General features: G+C 40.1%; 1 protein-coding gene across 4 annotated transcripts in view; it reads left to right on the top strand.

Moving 5' to 3' along the window:
• Positions 1 to 21,783, top strand: part of MOCS1 (molybdenum cofactor synthesis 1) — a 30,137-nt gene extending 8,354 nt beyond the window's left edge. For all 4 annotated transcript variants that reach the window (XM_054629399.2, XM_077175813.1, XM_054629400.2 and 1 more), the window contains 9 exons: positions 338 to 505; positions 5,447 to 5,611; positions 10,044 to 10,105; positions 10,351 to 10,462; positions 10,755 to 10,867; positions 11,497 to 11,607; positions 12,412 to 12,532; positions 13,796 to 13,843; positions 17,778 to 21,783. In XM_054629399.2, the coding sequence (XP_054485374.2) occupies positions 338 to 505; positions 5,447 to 5,611; positions 10,044 to 10,105; positions 10,351 to 10,462; positions 10,755 to 10,867; positions 11,497 to 11,607; positions 12,412 to 12,532; positions 13,796 to 13,843; positions 17,778 to 18,646 (1,769 nt within the window). In that variant the 3' untranslated portion in view covers positions 18,647 to 21,783. The remainder of the gene's footprint in view (positions 1 to 337; positions 506 to 5,446; positions 5,612 to 10,043; positions 10,106 to 10,350; positions 10,463 to 10,754; positions 10,868 to 11,496; positions 11,608 to 12,411; positions 12,533 to 13,795; positions 13,844 to 17,777) is intronic.
• Positions 21,784 to 22,277: the final 494 nt, after the last annotated feature.

The raw sequence follows: 22,277 nt of genomic DNA, 5'->3' as shown, positions 1-22,277 counted from the left end.
TACCTAGGCATTCCCACAATTACGTCTGCAAAGTCTGGTGAAATATCCCAGTGCTTGCGCCTTGAACTTGGTGTCTCTGCTTGAATGCAGTTTAGATAGAAGTGAGGTCATTTTCTTCAGAGTGGATCCATTGTAATTTTGAGGCACATCAAATTAGTCTTGGGTTTTCCTCTGAAGTAAACCACGAAACTGTTAGAAGATTGTAAAATTTTTGCACAGTTGGTGTCATTTGGCATGCATTAAAGACAGCTGCCCTTGGTGCATTTTGCCCATCAATATTAGATTAATTGTTGCAGGTTATTTTTTGCCTCATGTATTTCTGTAACCTTTGTTTCAGGTCAGTACTGTATGCCTGAGGAAGGTGTTCAGCTGACTCCGAAATCAGAGCTCCTAACTGCCCAGGAGATTATCACCTTAGCCAGACTGTTTGTGAAAGAAGGTGTGGACAAGATCCGACTGACAGGTGGAGAACCACTTATCCGTCCTGATGTGGTGGATATTGTGGGTGAGTCCCAAATCAGTACAGAGTGTTTCAGAGTGACTTGGTACACGTTGATGCAAGAATTGCTCTTACAGCTATCCACTGACACAGTCTGGCTACTGGAAGAATAATTACACATTTACTGTGGTGTTTTTTCCCAACATTGTGAATGCAAGATGCCTTTCAGAAGCTTTCCAGTTCTGCTCTGTTGCTTGGACGGAGCTTACGTGTCTTTGTATTATACCAGCTGAACTTAGCATTGTTTTTATATTCAACATCTACTACAGTAGCTTGCAATAATGCAGCCTGATGGTGAAAAATCAAGAACTTATATGACCGGGTCCTCAGTGAGGAGGAACAAGTGATATGTGCTTACAAAACAAGCTTTCTCTTTGATTTTTTAGGAGTGTGGTTTTTTGGTGGTTTTGTTTTGCTGCCGTGATAACAGATGTCACTTGCTTGTGTTTAATAAGGAATGGTGGAAAAACCTGTTTTTAAACTTATTGATGAAGACTGTTACTTCAATGGAGGGTAAATTACTGGGTAAATTTTAGAAGTCTGTTTGCTTTAATTGGTATTGTGTTAAATGACCTCTTTCTTGAGGTTAGTGCTTTTTGCTCTGTCCAAAGTCTCATATCTTGAAGTAGATTTGTGTAGTGGCAATGAATCAGATTAAGGCTGTGTAGGTGGGTGCACTTTGGTGTATTGTAGACAACTGAACTTGTCTATTTCTGGGCATACACTCTTCTAAGTACTGAAGATAAAAAAAGGTTTATGTGGAAGAAGAAAGTCTTGAAAGAAGAAAAATTGCCTACCAATGCAGTGAGCTTTTATGCAGAAAGTATTCCCTGCCTCTGCTCAGTTTTGTTCAGGATTCGGATGGAAGACCTTTTCCAAAGAAGATGACCTTCTAAAGGAAGCAGCAGAGCTATTATTTGTAGAATTGACCTGTTCATAGCTGGAAAAGGTGTGACTGGAGTGAGCTGGAGTGTGTCTTCTTGAACTTGGATTGTGAATTCTGAAACTGCACTAACTTTTTAGAATTCTGAAATACCATTGTCTAGAACATTTTGCCCATGCATGATGGGTTTGGGGTGGTTTTAGTGCTGAGGAAGCTATATGCCTTTCAAGAGACATGTTTCTTTCAAGATAATAGATTCTTTCTAATGATAATAGGTATAATTATTGGCTCCTGTAAAAGGGAACTAGATTTATAAATTAGGTTGCAATTTAAAATACAACAAAGCTTTGCAGTTCAGCACATAATATTGGCATGAAAACGAGTCGAAACCAACCATGTCATCAGTTCAGTGCAGAGCTTTCTTTCTTTCTGTATTGTAGGCACCTTTTTTATTTATCAGTGGTAGCTGCTGACTTAACACAGCTCTTATGATGTTGATAGTCTAAGTAGAGTAGTCAGGTCACTGCAAAATCATTATTGTATTGCTGCAATCCAGAAGTATTGGTAATGGAAGGATAGACATCTTTTTGTTTTGGTTTACTCCAATGATAGAATTCTCAAAGGTTTATTTTTGTGCTTGAAAGGAAGAAATGGATCTTTTTGAACCACTGGATTTTCATTATTCCGCCTGTGTTCCTGTTCACAGCTGAACTTTGACAGATTCATAGTGATCATTTTAGTGGATAACAATAGTGCTCTTGGGGTGAAGGTAAGGGATGTCAAGATGTTTGTCATGTTGTATTAGTTCATTCTGTTGTGGATTTGTATTAGTCTGGCTGGGTTTTTTTAAGGCTGTTGAAAATTGTTGAATTAGGTCTACAAACACTTTCTGTCTTCTCAGACTTTGGTGTTACCCTATGGTGCCCCAGTCCAGGATCTAGATGAGACTCAAAAGTAAATATATCAATGTAATAACTGTGGGAAAACTCATTGAGGGAAAATCAAGCCCTAAAATGTCTTCTGCAGAATTTGAGTACAGCATCTTTATTGAAGCCAGCACAATGTACTGGTTTGGTCTGGGATAGAGTTAGTCTGGTTTTCTAGATGGTTTTGGAGAAGCTGCCTACAATATTGCTCATGCTGAATTGGGTTGGGGTTTAAGTTAGGTTTACTTGCAGCAAGTCTTTCTCCAAACTATAAATGATCTGTGAAATACCTTTACTCTTGTGAGTAAAGCTCAAAAATGTTAATGCTGGATTTCTGCTTCCAAATTTTTTAAGACATAAATTCAAGTTTTTTAGTTGTTTCAATGAACAGATACAATTTGAAGCTACTGTAGGAGACTGTGCTATTCAGAGGCCTGCTACAGTTCTTTATTTAAAATCTTTTAACAGATGAACGTACATAAACTGTGAGTCAGCATCTAACACTTGCTGAAAGCTAAATTATGTCCTGGGGACTGGTGAAAACATATGTTTGAGACTTTTCTGAAGCAGCTGATAGGGGAATATAGAATCCATCCCCTCTGAGGTACTCAAAGTTTAAATAAGCATCGGATATAAACTCTCTGAGAGCTATTTGTTATTAGTAGTCTGGGGAGTACACATCTGCACTGATGAAATAATTTTCCATGGGGTGGAGGGTGGAATATTGGATGCCTTTTCATAGCAACTTTTTATACCCATTTCAAGAGTGAAGTGGTGTAGGATAGACTTAGTTCATGTGTTAGGAAGCACGCATACCTTTTCTGGAGTCAGTCGGGAGAAGTGCAGTTAAGGAAGTGATTGGAGGAGACTATGTAAGAAAATTGTCTATTTAAGAAGAGGCTCCATATCCTAAAGGAAAACATAAATGTAAATTGGTTTATTTCATGGCTCAAGCTTGACATAAAAGTTTTAGCTTCATGCTGTGGACTTAGAGCATCTGTTCTGTTTCCTTTTCTACTTGGTAGTTTTTGTCAGTTGCCTTTGCTTGTGCCGATTGGTGATAAGGCAGTGACCAAAGGTCAGCAAACAGATTTAATACAGGTAAAAATAGAGTTACAAAGTTATGAAGTCTCTTTAATCCCTTTTAATTTTAGAGGTCAACAAGCCAAGAAGCCAAGACCCTGTGAAGGTTACACCTGGTAGAGTGCTCTCACTGGTCCTTTTTAACTTGTTGGTGTTAGTGTTAAGCCTCCATCTCTAACTTCTTACAGTTGTCTACTGTCCAGCTTGTTACTACAGTTGATTCCACATATTAGTTCATTTCCAGTGCCTCATCCAGTATCTCACCCTGTCTGATGAGGAAAAAGATGCATGGACATCAGCTGCTGCCTGTGGTGATCTAATCAACTAGCACTGCTTCTTAAATTTTTTTTTCCATTTTAGGCTGCAGAATGACATTAGTTTTATCCAATACCTTTATGCATTTATTTTGTATATTTTATTTATTTATAATAAATATTTATTTATAATATTTTATAATATTTTATATATTTGTAAATGTATATTTTACATTTCTAGCAATGAAACCTCTATGGCACCTAGACTTTTTTTCCCAGTCATTCTGAGGTTGAGCATTTTGTGCGTTCTGAGGCTATAAATAAAAGTAGTGATGTTTCCAAACTTTTCTCTGGCTTTAGCATGTATCCTTTACTCTCACAAAGATTAGGCTGCTAGTGATAGCTAATGTTAAATAATCTTGGGCAAAATTGAGCCACTAGCACTTATCCTCTAGGAAGAGATTATTCTTGGTCATTTGGGAGGACTTTGAGAGCTGAAGGTCAGGAAAAATAATCTCTCTTAGTAAAGATTGCTCTTTCCCTACAACCTCATGTCTTTATGGAGCTCCTAATCATGTTCCAAAATGCTGCTGCTGTAAACTTCAGCATCTTTGCTGTGACCTAGCTTGACCCATTCCAGTGTTCTCGACTTGGCTTAGCGTGAATATTTTGAAAAGAGCTAGGCAATGAGATAAAGCAGAAATAAAGCCCTTATCGACTTGAATAAATACAGGTAAAATAGTGAGGGATGAAGGGACTATGAAATATTTGTGCTGTAATTACAGCTGTCTCAAGAGTAAGGGTTCTTCAAATATTTCTTAAATAATTAGGGTGGAGATTATGAGGGAGGGAGGGAGGGAGGGAGGGAGGGAGGGAGGGAGGAAAAACCAAAGTAAATTATTTTGCTGTGGCTCTGCTTCTGTGAGTTGTTTATGAGGGTTTCTTTTCTTGTTTGTTATTGTACTGATAACTGGAGGTTTGAAAGCTTGATCTCTGGAGATCTGGTATGCTGAGGATTTCTGCATTTGGCTTATGAGGAGGCATTTCTTTTCTAAATCTTAATCTCATGATATTAGCTGCTTCTTATGCTGTTTTCTTTTGTTAGCCGTTTTTTAGTGTCTTGCGTAAGCACTCTCCAGTCGGCCGGGCTACCACTGGTAATGGAAATATTTCAGTTGTCAAGTGCAAATGTTTTGTCCCTTTGGATGTTGTTGCCTTGGATTCTCTGTAATAGTCTAGTATGTTGACCTTTTTCTGTTTCGTTAGGACTGCATGTGGTATTTCTTTCATAAGTTTAAACTTCTGCTGGCAGCTACCTCTGGGTTAGAGCTGGTTTTTGGTAAAGCATTGTAGGATAGAAGTTGCTAAATAAACAGATCAGGTGTCAGTTGTGAAAGGGATGGCTTGCTGCTTATTATTATTGCAGAACATAAAATTCAGTTTGCAAAGGTGGATGAGGAAAAGAAAGTACACAAAATCAGGGGCTGTCTTTCAACAATAAAGTAGGTATTTAAGAAATTAGGAACAAAACTAGTGTGCATTTTAATAAAACAAAACTTTACCACCAGTTTCACTTGCAATAAACTGTTCTCTCATATTTTTTGAAATGGATATGTGCTAAAATTGGTCTCTTAAACCAGTACAACTGGAAGAAGGCCGAAGCACTAAGTGTTCACATTTTCTTCACACGTTGAGTGTTACGTTTTTCTTTGTTTCACAAATCTTTTGGGTTTTCTGTGTAACCTTTAAACCTTTTAGTTTAACTACTTTTTAAAGTGTTCTTTTTACTTTTCTTTCCTAGGTGAACTGTACAAACTAGAAGGGCTGAAAACCATTGCTGTCACAACCAATGGGATCAACTTAACCAGACTGCTGCCCCGGCTGAAAGAAGCAGGACTGAATGCCATTAACATTAGCCTGGATACTTTGGTGCCAGCTAAATTTGAGTTCATTGTCCGAAGGAAAGGTACAAATTTACCTTCTAAGGCAACTGTGTTAATGCTGGCAGGAGTGTCCTGAGTTTCTTACTATATCTTTCACAGTCAGTTACTTTGGGGAGGTGAAGTGAATTGCTATCCTTCTGAGGGTAGGAAAAATAGTCTATACTAGATTATTCAATAGTGACTGTTTTTCCTCCTTTCTGTAATGCTAGAAGAGCAGGTAGAGCCTTTTTCGTTGGAGCTGGTGAAGTGGAAGATGCTCAATTTACCACAGTTACTCATGTGGTTAGTCATATAGTATATAATTGGTTAGTCATAGCTCTCAAGAGCTATCCAAATCTTGTGTTGGTCTTGTATGCTGCTCTGCTTTTATACTGTTCAAAAAACCCAGATGTTTCTGCTATACCACTTGAGGACAAAGATGCCACAAGAACTGAACTTCTTGTCATGAATAGTGGCAGTTTCTGGAAGTTATATTTGGGGTGTGCTAGCAGTGGTCTCACTTGTGGTTAGTGATGTTCTGTATCCACTACTTTTTAATAGGAATAAACATAAACCATGCCTGAGGTAATTTGAGGAGGGCTGTTGGCTTTGTAACTTCTCTCCTACTGAGCAAGTAATTGCAAGTAAAATTTGAGAAAAGCTTGGATATGCCCAGTCTTACAGATTCTGGTTTAAATGAATCCTAAAGCTGATGGAGCTCAGCTTCATGGTTGGGCTTCCTTCCAAACTAAAACTGATTTGATGTTGTATCATTCTCTGTCCAGCACTGTAACTTAAGCAGTGTGTGAACTTCTAATTCTGACAAAACCTCTAAGTAGCCACCAGATGGTGCAACAGCCTCAGGTACATGTAGGGAAAGGATTGTAGAAATCTGGAATGCTGTGGGAAGTAATGTCAGCATTTGAATCACTGCTAGCAAACCGAAGTTCTGCTGGCAGGTGCAGGAAGGTGTCCTTGTCAACAGTGTCTGTGGGAGCACTGCTTCAGTGTCAGGTTTCTGTGTCATGGTGCAGAAATCAGTTCCTGTCATAAAGCTGGCTGGAGCATTATCCTTCCAGTGTAGGCTGTTTCATTGATCTGGTTGTGTCATGGCACAGTTGGCTCCCAGAGTGGTATCTGGGAGTAACTAATCACAAACAGGTGTTGACTGTGCTCTTTCCTTCTGCTCTCTGTGTTTGAGTATTACAATGGTTTGTGACATTCATTAGGAACAAGCCCTTCTTTTGCCACTGAAGGGGCAAAGCTGAGCCTCCAGCTTCCTGAATTGTAAGGCCAGAGATCTTCATAGCTGATTATAAGCTGTTGGGAATGTGCTGCCTATAAAGTAAACAAAAAGTTATTAGGGGATGAAGGTAATTTTTATTTATATAAATGTTCTCTTCCACCTTTAAAGAAAAAAAGATCTTTTAGCAACAAAGAGAGAAATTGCTCAACTGAACAGCATAGACAATGAACAGGGAAATTTCTATTACTGAATATTTTTTAAAAGGAGAAAAAGTCTCCAAATCATAGATATTTTTTCCAAGCAGAGATCAGGTAAAAATAGTAACATTGAGTTAGTTTGGGGTTTTTTTGGTTTTTTTTCCCTTTTTTCCTTTTTTTTTTCTTTTGTTAAGGTTAAAGGCTGAAATTATGTAAAATGCCCTTTTTTTTTTTTTTTTTTTTTTTTTTTTTTTTTTTTTTTGAGGATTTTTATTTAATAGGAGATTTCCAAGTATGGAGTGAGCAGAGAATAGAGTGCCTGCCCTACTGAGTTACCCTGTCTCCTATGGCAGTTCCAGAGGCAACAAGATTTAGCTCTGTTAAGGTGAGAGGGATCCCTGGTCTTGGACACTACTACAGGCTGATAACTTCTCTGGAAAGTAAAGGTGGCATCTGATTATGGAACTTACCAGGAACTTGAGAAACTTGGAATAATTTCTCTCTTTTGCTGGAAAGTTGATGCATGGTTTTAAGAAGATGCAGAAAATGTGTATCTTTGTTGCAGGTGCCCTGCATCACATCTGCTCCTACTTGCAGATGGTTGGGATAGACAAAATAACTGTGAGATTTCACTGACATGTGAAAGCATTTTAGAGTACCATAATATTTCTACTTTTCCAATCTTCCACATTCTAAGGGATGAACAAATGAAGAATACTTTCATGCAGATAGCCAGTCTAACCTCTTTCATGGCCTGTCCTTTTTTTTTTTTATGTGTGTTTCATACAAGGAAAGTGAGGTACTGCTGTATTGTATCGTTAAATGTAGGCCTGAAGCCTTTTTTCCTGTAAAGATTAACTGCTGGGAGGTTTTGTTCCATATAGGATTTTTCTGGGTGGCTCTATGGTTCTCTATACTATAAAGCTGGCTGAAGTTCTGACTTCAGAAGAAATCAAATATGATTAAAATATTGAAATTTTTCATTGGGTAAAAGAGGAGAAGTGGTTTCTTCCTGGCCTTTTTAGTTACGTTGTGTTTCTCCTTTCTGTAATCCTGTGGTCACAGATTAGATTTTCTGAGCAGTAGCAGAGATTTTTGATCCCATTTATGGCTCTGGGTTGTGTTTACAGCAGTGTATCGTTATCTCTGTTGCCATAATCTGCCTGCAATCTTGCTTAATTGGAATGAGATCTACCACAGGTGCTGGAAACTTCCTGGGCACAAGCACAAGTAGGTGGTGATTGAGAAAGGTGACAGGCCATAACTGCAAACAGTTGTTTGCAAGAGTTATTTCACTGTGTGAAATAACTTTGCTCTTCACCACTTTTTGCAGCCAGGATTAGCATTAGAACTGGCTTATTAAATAATTGTATCTTCTGCTTTCCTATGTCCATGCTTTATGATGCCTTTACTAGCCATAGAGCAGTGAAGTGAAATTTTTGTCTCTTTAGTTTTCTTTTTTTCTGATGCATCCCATATTAAATATGCATCCCATATTAAATATGTACAGAATAGTGCTGAGTTACTGCTTTTTTCTGCTAAAGCACCTACAGAGTAATGAAGGTATGACCTGTTCACTAGAGAATCTGAGTTTCCAGTAGATCATAGATAAGGAAAGGAGGGTGATGGACCTGTGCAGAAAAACATATGACTAGGAGCAGTATGGGGATTGTCATCAAAACTTCTGAGACATACTGCCCTTTTATTAGCACATAAAAAGTATTTGCTTTTGAAGATTACAGCTTTGGAAGAAGGAGCTCAGTCTCATACACTGTTTGGGCTCTCATACCTGAGTTTCATGTGCAGAACAGGAATGGAACTTAGTCTAGAACCTGCCAGGGTAGAAGAGGCATTCACAAACACGGGGCGAGCAGCTGAACACCCCCACTCACCAGAAATGTGTGCCCAGAGCTCGGGAGTTTGCTGTCTCATTGTTCTCACCTCTGTTCTCTGCCAGCTGCTGGGTGTGGCAGGGAGGGAATAATACACAAAATACGGAATGGATGTCCTGATGAAAGGTCTTAACTTTAAAGAAAGTAGACAGAAGAGGGGGTTTGAATGAGATCATTAAGAGGCTTTCCTAAATGACCTTGGAATTCTAAAACTGTATTGTTGCTTTTCTTCCAGCTTTAAGAGGTACATGTAGGGGCAAAGACACTTGCCCTAAATTAACTATATATTTCTGTTTGAGAGCAGCTGGTAGGTGTAGGCCACACTAAATGGTAGGATGAAACTGGGCACTTCATTCCTTGAAGTTACTGTAGTTTTTATATCTTTGTTTTCAAGGGTCAAAGGCCAATTGAATTGCTTTCCTAAATGCTCTAATCCCTGCCACATTTTGTTCACTAATTTCCTGTGTTTAGTCATAAAAATGATGATCCTGAAAAATGCTGCCTCTGATCTTCTGACAAATGGATAGTCAGTAGCTTTGGGAAGCCAATTACATCTGTAGTCAGGGTTGAACAGGGAATCAAGGGGCTTTTTGTTGTTCCTAAACCCATTCCACCCCAAATGTACTTTAGAAAAATCCTTTTAAAATTCACTTAGCAACATTGCTCTCTGATTCAGAACAGAGAAATTCTGTTATTGTAGAAAAGACACAAGCCATTACTATAAAATAAACATGAATTTATTATTCCTTCTTCAGTGCATCTGGAGGCAGTTCATAAATTCTTTCCACTCCCTTTAAGAAGAATGTAACACAAGGAAAGCTGTCTTACAGGGGAGTGCAGAATCTTATGCTAATAATATGTGGATATCCAAAGATAGAAAAAAATCATACCTGTATTGTTGATTACTCAAATATCAGTTAAATATTGATCTCAATGACTTGAGTATAGTAACTTGGTAGTCTTTGAGGGTTGTGGGGGGGGTATAATTGAAGTCTTCTTTTGCAGCTGTTCTTACTTGCAGCCCTGTCTACTGAATCAGATTGGTTTTTATTTGTCATCTCTTTGTCTTGTACTAAATAACCACCTTTTGCATTTTGCTTTGAAACAATAAAAATTATTTTTCACTCTTTTTGTATCTTAGGCTTTCACAAGGTAATGGAAGGAATCCACAAAGCCACTGAACTTGGCTACCATCCTGTTAAGGTACAGTCAATGTTATTTACTCTGAAACTGTTTTGTTTTACCATACATACAGATCACCTGATGAGGAATTTGTTATATTCCATCTCACCTCCCACCCCACCCCGTGAATAATTTTTATTAAAACTGGAGAAAAACTTGAAGATCTTATCAAGAAATAATGAGGAGAATTCACATCATCTCCTTGTGCAGCTGGGGGTGCAGGTCACACTCCGCTCACTGATTTCAGGTGTCTGCTTTACCTGCAGGTAAACTGTGTGGTGATGCGAGGCTTCAATGAGGATGAAGTGCTGGACTTTGTGGATTTCACAAAGGATCTGCCCCTTGACGTGCGGTTCATAGAATACATGCCCTTTGATGGTAAGTACTGCTGCTTTGAGATTCTTCTTGGACACAAGTGAGCTGGCTGGTAGATGTTCACCCCATAGATTTGTCTGTGGAAGTTTTGGTAAGCTCTTCAAGGGAATTAGGAATTGCCTGAAACTTTTTGCAGGTTATCTTCTTCCCTCCATAAGGTGTAGAAGGACTTGTTGGGGCTGGGACACCTCAGTGTCACCTTAAGTGACACTTACAGAGAATGTGAAGGTGGTTCTCTGCTAATTAAGAAAATAAAATCCACAGTCTAAGGTTAGGCTGGTTTTGTTAATTCTAGGCAATAAATGGAACTTCAAGAAGATGGTGAGCTACAAAGAAATGCTTGATACAATTAAACAGCGATGGCCGGAATTGGAGAAATTACCCTGTGAGACTTCCAGCACAGCCAAGGTGGGGTTGGACAGAGAATGTGTGAAACATGCCCCTATTCCTTCCCTGCCCCAAATTATTCCAAGTTGAGCATTGATATTTGACAACCAAAGTAATAAATACTCAGTGTGGTAACTCGTAGGTTTTGGTCAAGCTGCCTGCAGGAGACTTGATCTTATGAAGTCCTAGTCATAGTCTGTACCTTTATAAATACAATGTGTTTTCTCGATGTATTTTCAGTCAGCTATAAAGAATACCACGCCTGTATCCTGTATTTGCAGCTTTTGAAACTTTTGTTAGTCTATGTGTGCACATAAACAATCCTGATGGAAGAGTTGCTCAGTGAAAAAACTATTGTTTTAGAGTGTAAAGTGCCAAATGGGGAATTTCTAGCTCATGCTCCTAGAGGCATCACCTGTTAGTTGATAACTACAAGAGCAAGCATTTAACAAGTTTGAGATTTCTAGGAACGGGGCAGAATAGACTGGGACACCTGAAAAACTGACTTTACTTTTATTTTTTCTTTGATATAATCTTAGGGTTGAAGAAAATCTATGTTAAAAAAGATTTTCTGGTCTTTAGGCAAGTGGAGCTATAAAAGCTAGGAGTCTGTATTTGACTCTTTTTTTTTCTATTCTGCATTTCTTTAGAGTTACAAGGTGCCACATTTCCAGGGACAAATCAGCTTTATCACCTCCATGTCAGAGCACTTCTGTGGATCCTGCAATCGGCTGAGGATAACAGCAGATGGGAACCTAAAGGTTGGTAGTGAAGCAGGACTCTCTTCCATTTAATGCAGTGAAAATAGTGTTGAAATTCATGCCCTAAAAGTAGCTGGGATGTAAAGATGCATAATTATTACCAGCTAGCTCCTGTTTATTTATTCTGTATGAATTCTTGTTCCATCTTGTCAGGCTGTTAGGAAGATGTTACATCACCTTTTTTTTTGGTTTCTCTGTTTTCCTAACATAGTTAACTTCAGTTGTAAAACATGGTTGCAAGGCCAGTAAATATAAACATTTATTCTAATCTTTGATTCAAAATCATCTTAAACATGTGACAAGCAGATGATTTCTCATTAAAAAAGGGTCCAAGCAGCTGTGAGGGCTTGGCTTTTGCATTCCACAAGGATCTTGTCTTGTTTCCCAAACAACTTGTAGCTCTTCTCCTTCAAGAGCAGCCTGTATGTTTGCTCAATGGCTGTAGAACAAGGAGGGATAACCATTTCCTGCCACGTTGAAACTGGCAGTTTCTGGGGGAAAATTAAAGTTTTCAATTAAAAATTGGCACTTATGCATTGTCACCTGATATTGACAACAGCTGTGCTGCTGCCTAACATCAGATGACTGAGGCAGCCTGACCGTCCAATGAGCTTAGGCTATATAAACATCCCAGGCTGTCTGCATGTACATGAGGAGAGATAAAGAAAACAATCTCCATAAATGTTCCCTTCAATAGGGTATGCCTCTTCAAAGCTCTTTACTCTGGGGTTAGTACAAAATACTTGTAAAAGTAATTTTATTCTTTCTCATTTCTCCTCCTCTGCTTCCCTGGGTTGGCTGCAGGTGTGCCTTTTTGGGAATTCAGAAGTGTCCTTGAGAGATCACCTACGGTCGGGTGCTTCAGAGGAGGAGTTGATTCAAATTATTGGAGCAGCAGTGGGCAGAAAAAAGAAACAGCATGCTGGTATGTTTTTTATACTTTGTTGAGAAATAACAGCAGTGATAGGGAAAACAATGTCCTGGTACTTGTAACCTTCCATGAGAGTTAGAATCCAAACTGTCTGAAAGACTTTTGGACTGACTTCTGCTCTCAAATATATGGGAATACCACTGCTCATAACAGCAACAGCAAAGTGTAAAGCTAAGTAGTTGTGTTGGATCCCTTTTTTTTTATTAGTTTACTGTAAAAGAAGGATTAAATTGAGCTGTCGATCCAAGTACTGCATTAACATGTTTCTAGAAGTGACAAATCTCTTTGCCACCATTCAGGACTTTTTGGGTACTCATCTAGTACTCTGCATAAGGTTGTGACACAAGGTCCATGATGTCACATTCTCAGGCTGCATTTGTCTTTTCTGAATTTATATTAATATAAACATTAACATCTGAACCTGAATTTTTGTAATCTGGCTCCAGCTGGGAATGCTGACCTTTTGTACATGAACTGGTTTTATAATCATGGATTAGTCCCCTGTACACTAAAAATACGCTTTGGCCCTTTTGTTTTCTTGCAGATTCTGACAGATTAATAGCAGTAGGTTTTTCCCTTTTCTCCTAATGTGTGAAGCAAATTTAAAGGTAGCTTTTAAATCTAAGTGTAGACTAACTTGCAAAGGACATTGGTCTGACCCAGATAAAATAGTGCCTTATAAACCTAAGGAAAGGGGAGGGATTAGTTCCTTTATTTGTAGACCCTTTATTTATGAATTCTGGTTTGGGAAAGGAGGGAGTGGATGGGGAAGAGTCTGTTAAAGTCATTTTACCATCATCAGCATTTACCTGACATTATCTTCTCTCAGTTTGTGTTAATCTCATTATTGTCCCTGAGGCTTTCTGTGATTGAACTTCTTTGAACTGGAACACTTATTAACAGCTTATCTATAGAACTAGAACAGACAAATGCTGTTGTTACAGACAAGATAGTCTCAAATACATTGAATTCTGTAGTAGGTAGGCTGTAATTCATATTATGGCAAGCTTTCTTGGAAAGAGTTCTGCAGTGTGTTAGACCCACAGCAGCTGGATGCCTGGAGACTCAGGCAGATAATAGTTTTAAATTATACTATGCTGGATTCCCTTCCTCTGGTTCCCTTGGTCTTTACTGAGCTTTGTTTTTCCTAGTATGCAGGTTGCACTCTGAAGAGCAGAAAACTAAACATGTAAACCTGATGCATGACTTAAGGCCTAGAAAGCTGGTATTCTTATGTGTTCCTTATTTTATTTCTAGGCATGTTTAACATTTCCCGGATGAAAAACCGGCCAATGGTCCTGATTGGTGGGTGACAAATCAGTACGTAAAAAACATACAGTGATTTTGTTGGGTTTCTGTCTTTGGGGGAACAGAGAAAATTTGGCTTCTAAGTCTAGCTTTTGGTTCTGCCCTAGGTTTAGGCAAAGAAAAGGGCTTCTTAATTAGCCAGTTATAGTTAACATGCTGCAGTGGAGTAGAAGGAAAGGTTTAGTGTCCCTACTGAGCCTTACCTGGTTTTCCAATTGACAGCCCTGGTTTTGTCTGCTCTAATTAAGACACTTCATTACATTTTCCAGAGGGGTAGTCAACCTTCCTACTCAAGTAAAACAGTATAGTTACTTACAAGACAGTTTGAGGTGAGTCTTGACTGTATTGCTATATAAATATAAAGCATGCAGAATGGAGTTTATCCATGGATTAAGAAATTCAGCTTTGTTTATAACATACATAGAGCCATCAAGCTGACAGAAATGCAAGTGTTCCTACCTCACTGCTACTTCAGAATCTGACATGGGGGGCTTCATTCTTTTAAAATTGTCTCTTATTGCTGCAAAGTCTCAGAACATAATCATCAAAGACCTATGAAGCAAGAGCCTTTCCTTTCCTTCTAGTGTCTATTGAAACTGTTTGCTAACTCTCCCTTCTGCCTGAAGCTCTGTTCATGAGTGATGTAGCACTGCTGTATTTCTCTTACTGATTTTTAACATCTCCTTCAGTGTGATTTTATTTACCTTGTCCATGCCTATGTTTACCTATTCTGTAAGAGCTGTCTTTCAAAAAACCTTAAGAAATGGTTACGAGAGTTAGCTTTGTGAGGTTAATAGCAAGATGTCATTGTTCCTTATCAACAAGGTGTGGGGGAAAAAACAAACAAGGGTGAAAGACATGAACATTGCATTTCAAATCCAAACTCTCATCCTCCCATTGGCGTTTTGGAGCAGGTTAGCTGCTGGGCAGCTAAAACACAGGTTTAAAACAGGTACTCTGGAGGAAGGGAGCATGCATTAATTTGCAAGTCTTTTCAACAGGTGATACTATAATAGCAACTACTCTTTTTTAAACCAAGCCCCCAGGGCTTGTACTTATGTTGCCATTATTAGGATATAGGATCCACAGAGGTCCTTAACATAGGTCTTCACTGCGAGTGTTTTTCACTTGGTACCTCACTTTAAAGAGCCATAATTTTCCGTGTTGGCTGGTGCAAGATTGTGCCTTTGCTTGCTCGTATTTGGCCACTGCTGCATTGTATTCTAGAAAAAGGGTAAGGAGGACCCTTTGTTTAAAGTGTATATTGACTTGCTGCATGAGGAAAATTTTGTTGGTTTTTTTTTAAGATGAAAAATACTATATTAAACTCTTGACAGCTCACTGGGACCTACATAATTTTTCAAGTTCTCTTTGAAAGAATTCCCACACTCCAAAGTTAGCATTCATAGCAATGTTTGGATGTCTACAGATCAGAACAATCCAACTTCTTTTGAAAAGTGCTTTAACATTGTCTTACATGCAGTGAAAGAGGCATCCTGTCCAGGTCCTCCTCCTTCAGCTGTTCCATCTCCCTTTGAGACTGACTGCTGGCAGTCACCGCATCAGTGGAGAGACTGGAGATGAGTGGAGAGTATCCCACTGTGTCACATGGGGAATCATTAGGAGATTTCCTAATTGTGTTTTGAATTAGTTACAAACTTCAAATAATGCTGGCGTGCAAGCAGTCAGTGGGGGAGTGTGTGTATGGAATTAATTTAATGAAATTTAATGAGTGCTGTGGAAATCACTAATTGGTTTTGCTAGATGCAGTGAGCCAAACCTGGCGTCTTCTCTGCACTGCTGTTGTCTAATCTTTTGCTATACGGTTTGTATCTTATTTCCCTTAATCAAAATATTCCTTTCAGCAGGTTCTTTTTCTCCTGGGTTCACTTCAGTTATGGGAATTTCCTCATTAGTTTAAGTATCTCTGCCTTCTTTCTCCCCCTGAGATTGTGCTAGTTGGAAGCTGACACAATTAAATTTGAGGTGCAGTAATAGGATATAAGGAGATGGTGTTAATCAGATGGTTTCAGTATATGGTGCAGTAGAAAATTATTACTTTTTTTTTTTTTTTTGGTCGGTATATGAGCACTTTGGTTGCAAATAGAGATGACTAGATATAGAACTTCAAGAAGTGTAGGTTGTTCAGAAAAGCAAAGATGCTTTGCACTCATTACTGTCTCTTGCAGTCTGTTTATTTCCCACTTTACTTGAGCAAACTTTTCTCCCTGCTCCCACCCATGTGTGTTTACCCTGTGGAAGGAAGTACTTGTCTGCCTTTGCAGTCTGGCTTCTCCTGAAAACAAGACATTTTCACAGAGGTTTAGCGTCAGCTTTAAAGCTTATCAAGGAATCCAGCAGAACAGAGTGTTTAGAGTTCCTGGATTTTAAAAGGAATATTCAGGTTAGGCCCCACTATGGAAAGAGAGAGCAAGAGAAGAGGAATAAGAAAATAATTTTCTATGCTTTTCTAAAGCAGAGAAATGTTTCACTCAGCACATTTATGTCCTTTTAATCCCATTCCTCTGAGGTAAACACATGCCTTCAGACTTGCAGGAATCTTGCTTATAGGCCATCAGCTGTAGATGAAAAAAGGCCTTTGCCTGAATTTAAGTTATTGTAGTGATTATAATAGTGAAATCTGTGGTTAATTTAAGCTTCAGGAATGGTACTTTCAGACCAATGTTTGGAGGGTACTCTGGATGAAAATGGTGCTAAGTGCATCAGTCTTGTTTTAGCAGAGGCTGGAACTAACAAGGAAGAGTTTGGTGAGTTTCTTTTTAAAAAAGATGGAGGAGCACAATTAGACTTTGTCCACACTGTGTCCATTACTGTCATGTGGACAGTCCCTGGGCAGCAGAGGTAGCTCAGCAATGTGCAGAGGGGCAGGAAGCTGCTTTGATGCACCTGTGGATAGGCTGGAAAGGGAGTCCTTGAATACCAGGGCTACCAAAGGAGGCTATTGAGCACAGCCTAATACCACATTTCTTCAGAAAAAGAGAAACATGCTTATCAGTGGTGCTGTTAGACCAGGGCTTAGCCACTTAACTCTGTACTGCTTTCTTTACTTACAAAACATTTTATTCACTTTTATGTAAAAGAGACTCCTTCTGTCTTCACAGTTGGCATTTAGCCCAGTGCAAATGCCAAAACCAAAGGATTAAATGGCGAAAAGGGGCAGGAGGGCTTACTACCTCTCTGCCAGCTGGGAGCTCTGCCAGCTCAACTTGGAACATGCTTCTGAGTAGATTTAAAATCTGTCTGTCAGTGAGGGGACTGTGGTTTTTCCAGTGCTTAAACTTCAGCTGTCATTAACGTGTTAAGAGCTGGCAATAATACGAGAGGTTCCCATCACCCTCTGAGATTGTAGACAGTGCAGTTGCAGTGCTTCTGGTCCCTGCTGTCCTCAAGTGCTGGCATGACCCTTCCCTGCAGAAGGAGATGAAAGGAGGAAGTGCAGCTGCCTGTGCTGGGAGGGAGGTGTTTGAAAAGGCAGAGCTAAGAATCTGAGTGTAAAAATTTCCTCTTAACCCTGCCAAGCTTTTGAAAGAAGGCTGGTGCTGGGATGGTCCCAAATGGATGCTGAGACGCCATGATTCACTTTTCTTCAGAACTGATGCTCCTATAAGCTTTCTTGGCTGCTGTTTCTCAAAAGGTGTTGATACATTTAGAAAGTAAGTCTTTTTGTCAGGGACCTTGAAATGAGTCTGAGTCTTGTCATTTTTAATAGCAAACCAGGAAATGCGGGGAACTGATGAGAGAGAAGAGAACGAAGTAGGGGAAAAACATGGGTGTTTGCAGGTTTATTGAGGTTTTTGCAACACAGGAAGTCCCAAGCAGTCCTCTGACTGGGTTCTCAGCTGTTACAGGCAGTTTAGCTTTCCAGTTAGTAAGATGTTCTTCTCATCTTACTTTTTGTTTTTTTCCCCAGAGCCTGCATTGATGTCATTCCCACTTTGCCAAGATGCCCTACAGAATTCCCCAAATTCAAAACAGTGGGGCCACACATTTAGCCATTGGCTGACTTTGAGAGCAAGTTTACCCAAACAAAATGGAAAAGCATCAATGAAAAATAAATTCACAGGACAAATTTTCCTACCAGGATCTCACCCAGAGAAACAGTGGCACATAGCAACAGGAATTCTACAAACCCAGCTCCGAGGCTACTGTGTCTTCCAGAAGGATCCAAGCTCCACATTTGATACAAAGTGCCTTGATGCTTCTGTTGGCCAAGTTCCTGTGGATTGTCAGTCCAAAGAGGCATGTTCAGGATCTGAATTCCATACCAGGGATTCAGGGTCTTGCACCAGGGTACCTCGTGCCTCTGACAACTTGACTCACACTGATGAGGAAGGACGGGCCACAATGGTTGATGTTGGAGGGAAGCCAGATTCCAGAAGAAGTGCTGTTGCTGGTGCCGTGGTTCTCCTGGGTGAGAAGGCATTTGGGATGGTGAAGCAAAACCAGGTGAAGAAAGGGGATGTGCTGGGAGTAGCCCAAATTGCAGGAATTCAGGGAGCCAAGCTGACCAGCCAGTTGATCCCATTGTGTCACAACATCCCTCTGTACCATGTTGAGGTGTCTCTGAGCCTGGATGAGGCCAGGCATGCAGTGGTGATTCGCAGCTCCTGTCACACCTGGGGGAGGACAGGTGTGGAGATGGAGGCTCTCACAGCTGCCAGCCTGGCTGCGCTGACCGTGTATGACATGTGCAAAGCAGTCACTCATGACATCGTCATCCAAGAGCTCAAGTTGATCAGTAAGACAGGTGGGCAGAGGGGAGACTTCTCAAGGGTCTAGATAATATTCAGATAGCTCCAGCGCTCCAAGTGACCACTGTTTCTGTTCAGCCTCTTACAGAAGTCCTTTTGCTCAGCTGGTGGGCTTGCAGACCTCCACAGGTGTGTACAGTACAGCAACCCCATGCCTCCAGCATTGCCTTACTCTTTCAGCTCACTTGAACAGTGGAGCCACTTATCTCTGTTGAAAACCATGTGTATTTTCTAGAGGACAGACTTCTCCACTCTGCCAGTACCTCCATTTCAGTGTTCTCATGATCAGATAGAGAAAAGATTCCTGCTTATAACACAGAGCTTTTTGGTTTTGGTTTTTTTTTTCCTTTGTGCTGTGAAATACACTTGCTGTCATCACACCATGCAACTGTGCACTCTGGAAATTAAGCCACTGCTGAAAGTGCTGTTATTTGGAAACTATTTTTAAGTCAAGGATTAAGATTTCAGAATTGTGTTTGTCAGTCTTTCCCCTGACCTTCTTCATTGAATTTAGAGGGTGACAGTGAGAAGAACATAGCTGGGGAACTTCACCATACAGCAGAGATTATAAACATGGAACAGTCGGAGTCAAGGGGCAGCTCCCATCCCTTTGCAGTGCTACTGCTTCCCTTCACAGAATCAAAGAATCCCAGAATGGATGGCTAAGGTTGGAAAGGACAACAGTGGGTCACCTAGTTCAACCTCCCCCTGCTCAGGCACCCAGAGCACATGGCACAGTGTTGTGTCCAGACTGGAATATCTCCCTTGAGGAAGCCTCCATAACTTCTCTCAGCAATCTGTTTCAAGTGCTGAGTCACCTGCAGAGTAAAAAAGTTCAGGTGGAACTTCCTGTGCATCAATTTCTGTCCATTGCCTCTTGTCCTATTGCTCAGCACCACCAAGAAGAGCCTGGCTCCATAATCTTGGCATCTCCCCCTTAGACATTGATATACATTGAGACATCAGTCATCTCTTCTGGATGCTGAACAGACCCAGCTCCCTCAGCCTTTCCTCATAATAGACACATGCAAGTGGGAAATACCCACACAATCAGTTTCAAAAGGAAAAAAAAAAGGCAGCTGCCCAGTTTTCTCCCTTGTGCTCTGTAAAACATGATGCATAAAGAGGATTTCTGGGTGTGGAAGAATTATTTTTCTGATATGAAAGATAAGTTTTACAATGTTAGAAGCATGTTCCATCATTTTGACCTTAGCACTGAAATACATGGATGCCTTGTTTGCATGCTTAAGGGATTAATTTTGCCATGCACAGAAGTAAGTATTAAGCTCTCCCTGACTTTAGAAGGACATGTTGCACCAAGTCCTAGACGATTCCAAATTTTTAATGCCATGGTGCAGCTCCTAGTAACCAGAAACCTGTGTAGTTCTGACAGATAAAACAGACTGTAATACTAGTGGCCAGTTGGAAAATGAAGGTAGTTACTATTGCCTTTGCCAGAGTGTTTTCCTGCATGTTTCTCTAATTTGCTTTTCATGAAGTCTTCTGGCCTTGGAGCATTTAAGTGTCCCCATAAATGTAGCAGTGGCCACAGTCATGTAGCATTAATTAGCCTTGGTAATTAACTGTCCTAGAGAAGAAATTACTCAACATTCTTGTTAATATTAATGGCTGCTTTTCAAATGTTAATTTAAGTGCTCTAAACAGGGTGTTACTGGTTGCTTATGGCTAATGTGAAGCTGCACATTATTCAGGGTGCTCCCTCCATACACACAGGGTTAAAGACAATTCTAGTAAGGTCAAAGACACTACCAAAAAATCATCTTAAGTGGTTAAAGTACTATGAGCACACCACACTGCCATGCACATCCTGCTCATGTAAAGTAAGCACAGGTCTCAGGTGAGGAGGCAATAGGTTTTGCTACAGATCCTTCACAAATCTCCTACACCAGCTACAACAAAAGGCACTCTTTCCATTGCAGGTGAATTGATCTGATTTTTGTTTGTTGTCATTGTGAGATAAGGTGCAGAGAGCAACAGACATAGCAGCTGTAGCTGAAAGGGAAAGAAATCTGGAAATCTTGATGCCCAAAATCCATTTGTACATCCCAAAAGCATTCGTACATTAATGATGTGGTTTAAGAATGGTATTCCCCAGTTTAGTGTTCCATTTTCTCTTGCTCCTCCGTCCCTATGGCAGGCTGGAGAGGAGAATTTGGAGGCACAATAGGTAAATATCATGGGTTCAGATAAGAACAATTTACTGGAAGCAGCAATAGAATAAGGAAACAAGCAGTAACACCTTCAATAATAGAGAGAACAGGCACTAAGTGACGGCTCCCTTACTAGAAAGACCCCTTTCCTGGTCCCCATAAAAAACCCCCCATGCTGTTAGCCATGCCCTCTCTTGGCTCCTGCAAAAATTACCCATGTCCTGCCCAGAACTAGGACAATCTACATGCATTGTTACAGTCTTGACTCCCTGTCATTCCCAGGAGTGTAGCCAGCACTGCCATACTGACACCAACAGTCCCACCCAATCCTGCACATACAAGAGATTGCATTCTTCTGAGCACATCTATGAACTGCTGTGCTCATAGAGAGTTTCCTTAGCTCAGCTTGGAAACAAAGTGCCAGGAAAAGTAAGCACACATGTAACCTGCTAAGTCTACTGACTGATAGAAGCACTTCCCTCCCCTCACCACGCACAACACACCCTGCCCTCCTGGCCTGCCCCAGGCTCTAGCTAATTTTGAAAATGAAACAGAAACTCTGTGTACTCAGTAGCAATAAAGCAATGCTTTGGGCATATGATTAAAGTTTGCTGTCATGCTGCAAAGCTCACACAAAAGACTCAGGGCCATACCAGGGACTACTGAGCACACAAATGACCACCATGCACATCTCGCTACTTACGCACATTTCACTACTTCCATGGTTTGAGAGTGGCTGGAAGTGCAGGGAAAACTGACTTTGGTGCCATTTTATGCTCATGTTACATTATCAAGTCTTTAAACTATGCACATTTATAGGTAATGAACCAAACATGAGTCAACATTTTGCGAGAGAAATGGGTTGAGAGCGCTCTGTGTTTCCGTGGTGCTGGGTGGGCCATGGTGTAATATACATTGATGAGGTTGATGACTACTTTTTGGAGGTTTGCTTTTTTTGTCCACTGTATTTTTAATAAATACTAGTTGCAATGGAGTGTGGTTTGCATTACTTTGAATATCCTTTTTTTTTATCTTTATGTTTTAACCCAAAAGCTTCTATGAATAGTTACTTGGGTCAAGCAACAAGGCGGGCTTTGCAAGTTTCATGATTAGTCAGCAATTAGCAAGGGATCAGTCATAAGAACTTATTACTATAAAAACCTTTTTTTTTTTTTTGCTGTTGTTGAAAGAAACTCATTTTAATCTGTCTGTTCTTAAAATGTGTAATCCTGTGGGTTTAACATCATAATTCATCATCTCTTGTCATTATTCCAGCTTCTCCCACATGCCTGTTCTGAGCCAGTGGCTGTATATAACATCACTGCTTTTTGTTGCAGAACTGGGGCCTTCAGAGCTCTTCTTCCTAGTCTGAATGACCACGACTGAAACCAAGGTTCAGAGAAGTGCCTGTATAAAAGTCCATCCCTTCTGTATCACAAATAAGCCTTAAGAGAAATTCCCCTTCTCATCCATCTGAACTTGGAAAAC

This window comes from Agelaius phoeniceus, chromosome 3, assembly GCF_051311805.1.
Source record: "Agelaius phoeniceus isolate bAgePho1 chromosome 3, bAgePho1.hap1, whole genome shotgun sequence".
Classification (NCBI taxonomy): Eukaryota; Metazoa; Chordata; class Aves; order Passeriformes; family Icteridae; genus Agelaius; species Agelaius phoeniceus.
The sequence above is the reverse complement of the archived record's forward strand: the minus strand, read 5'-3'. Positions and strand labels throughout refer to the sequence as shown.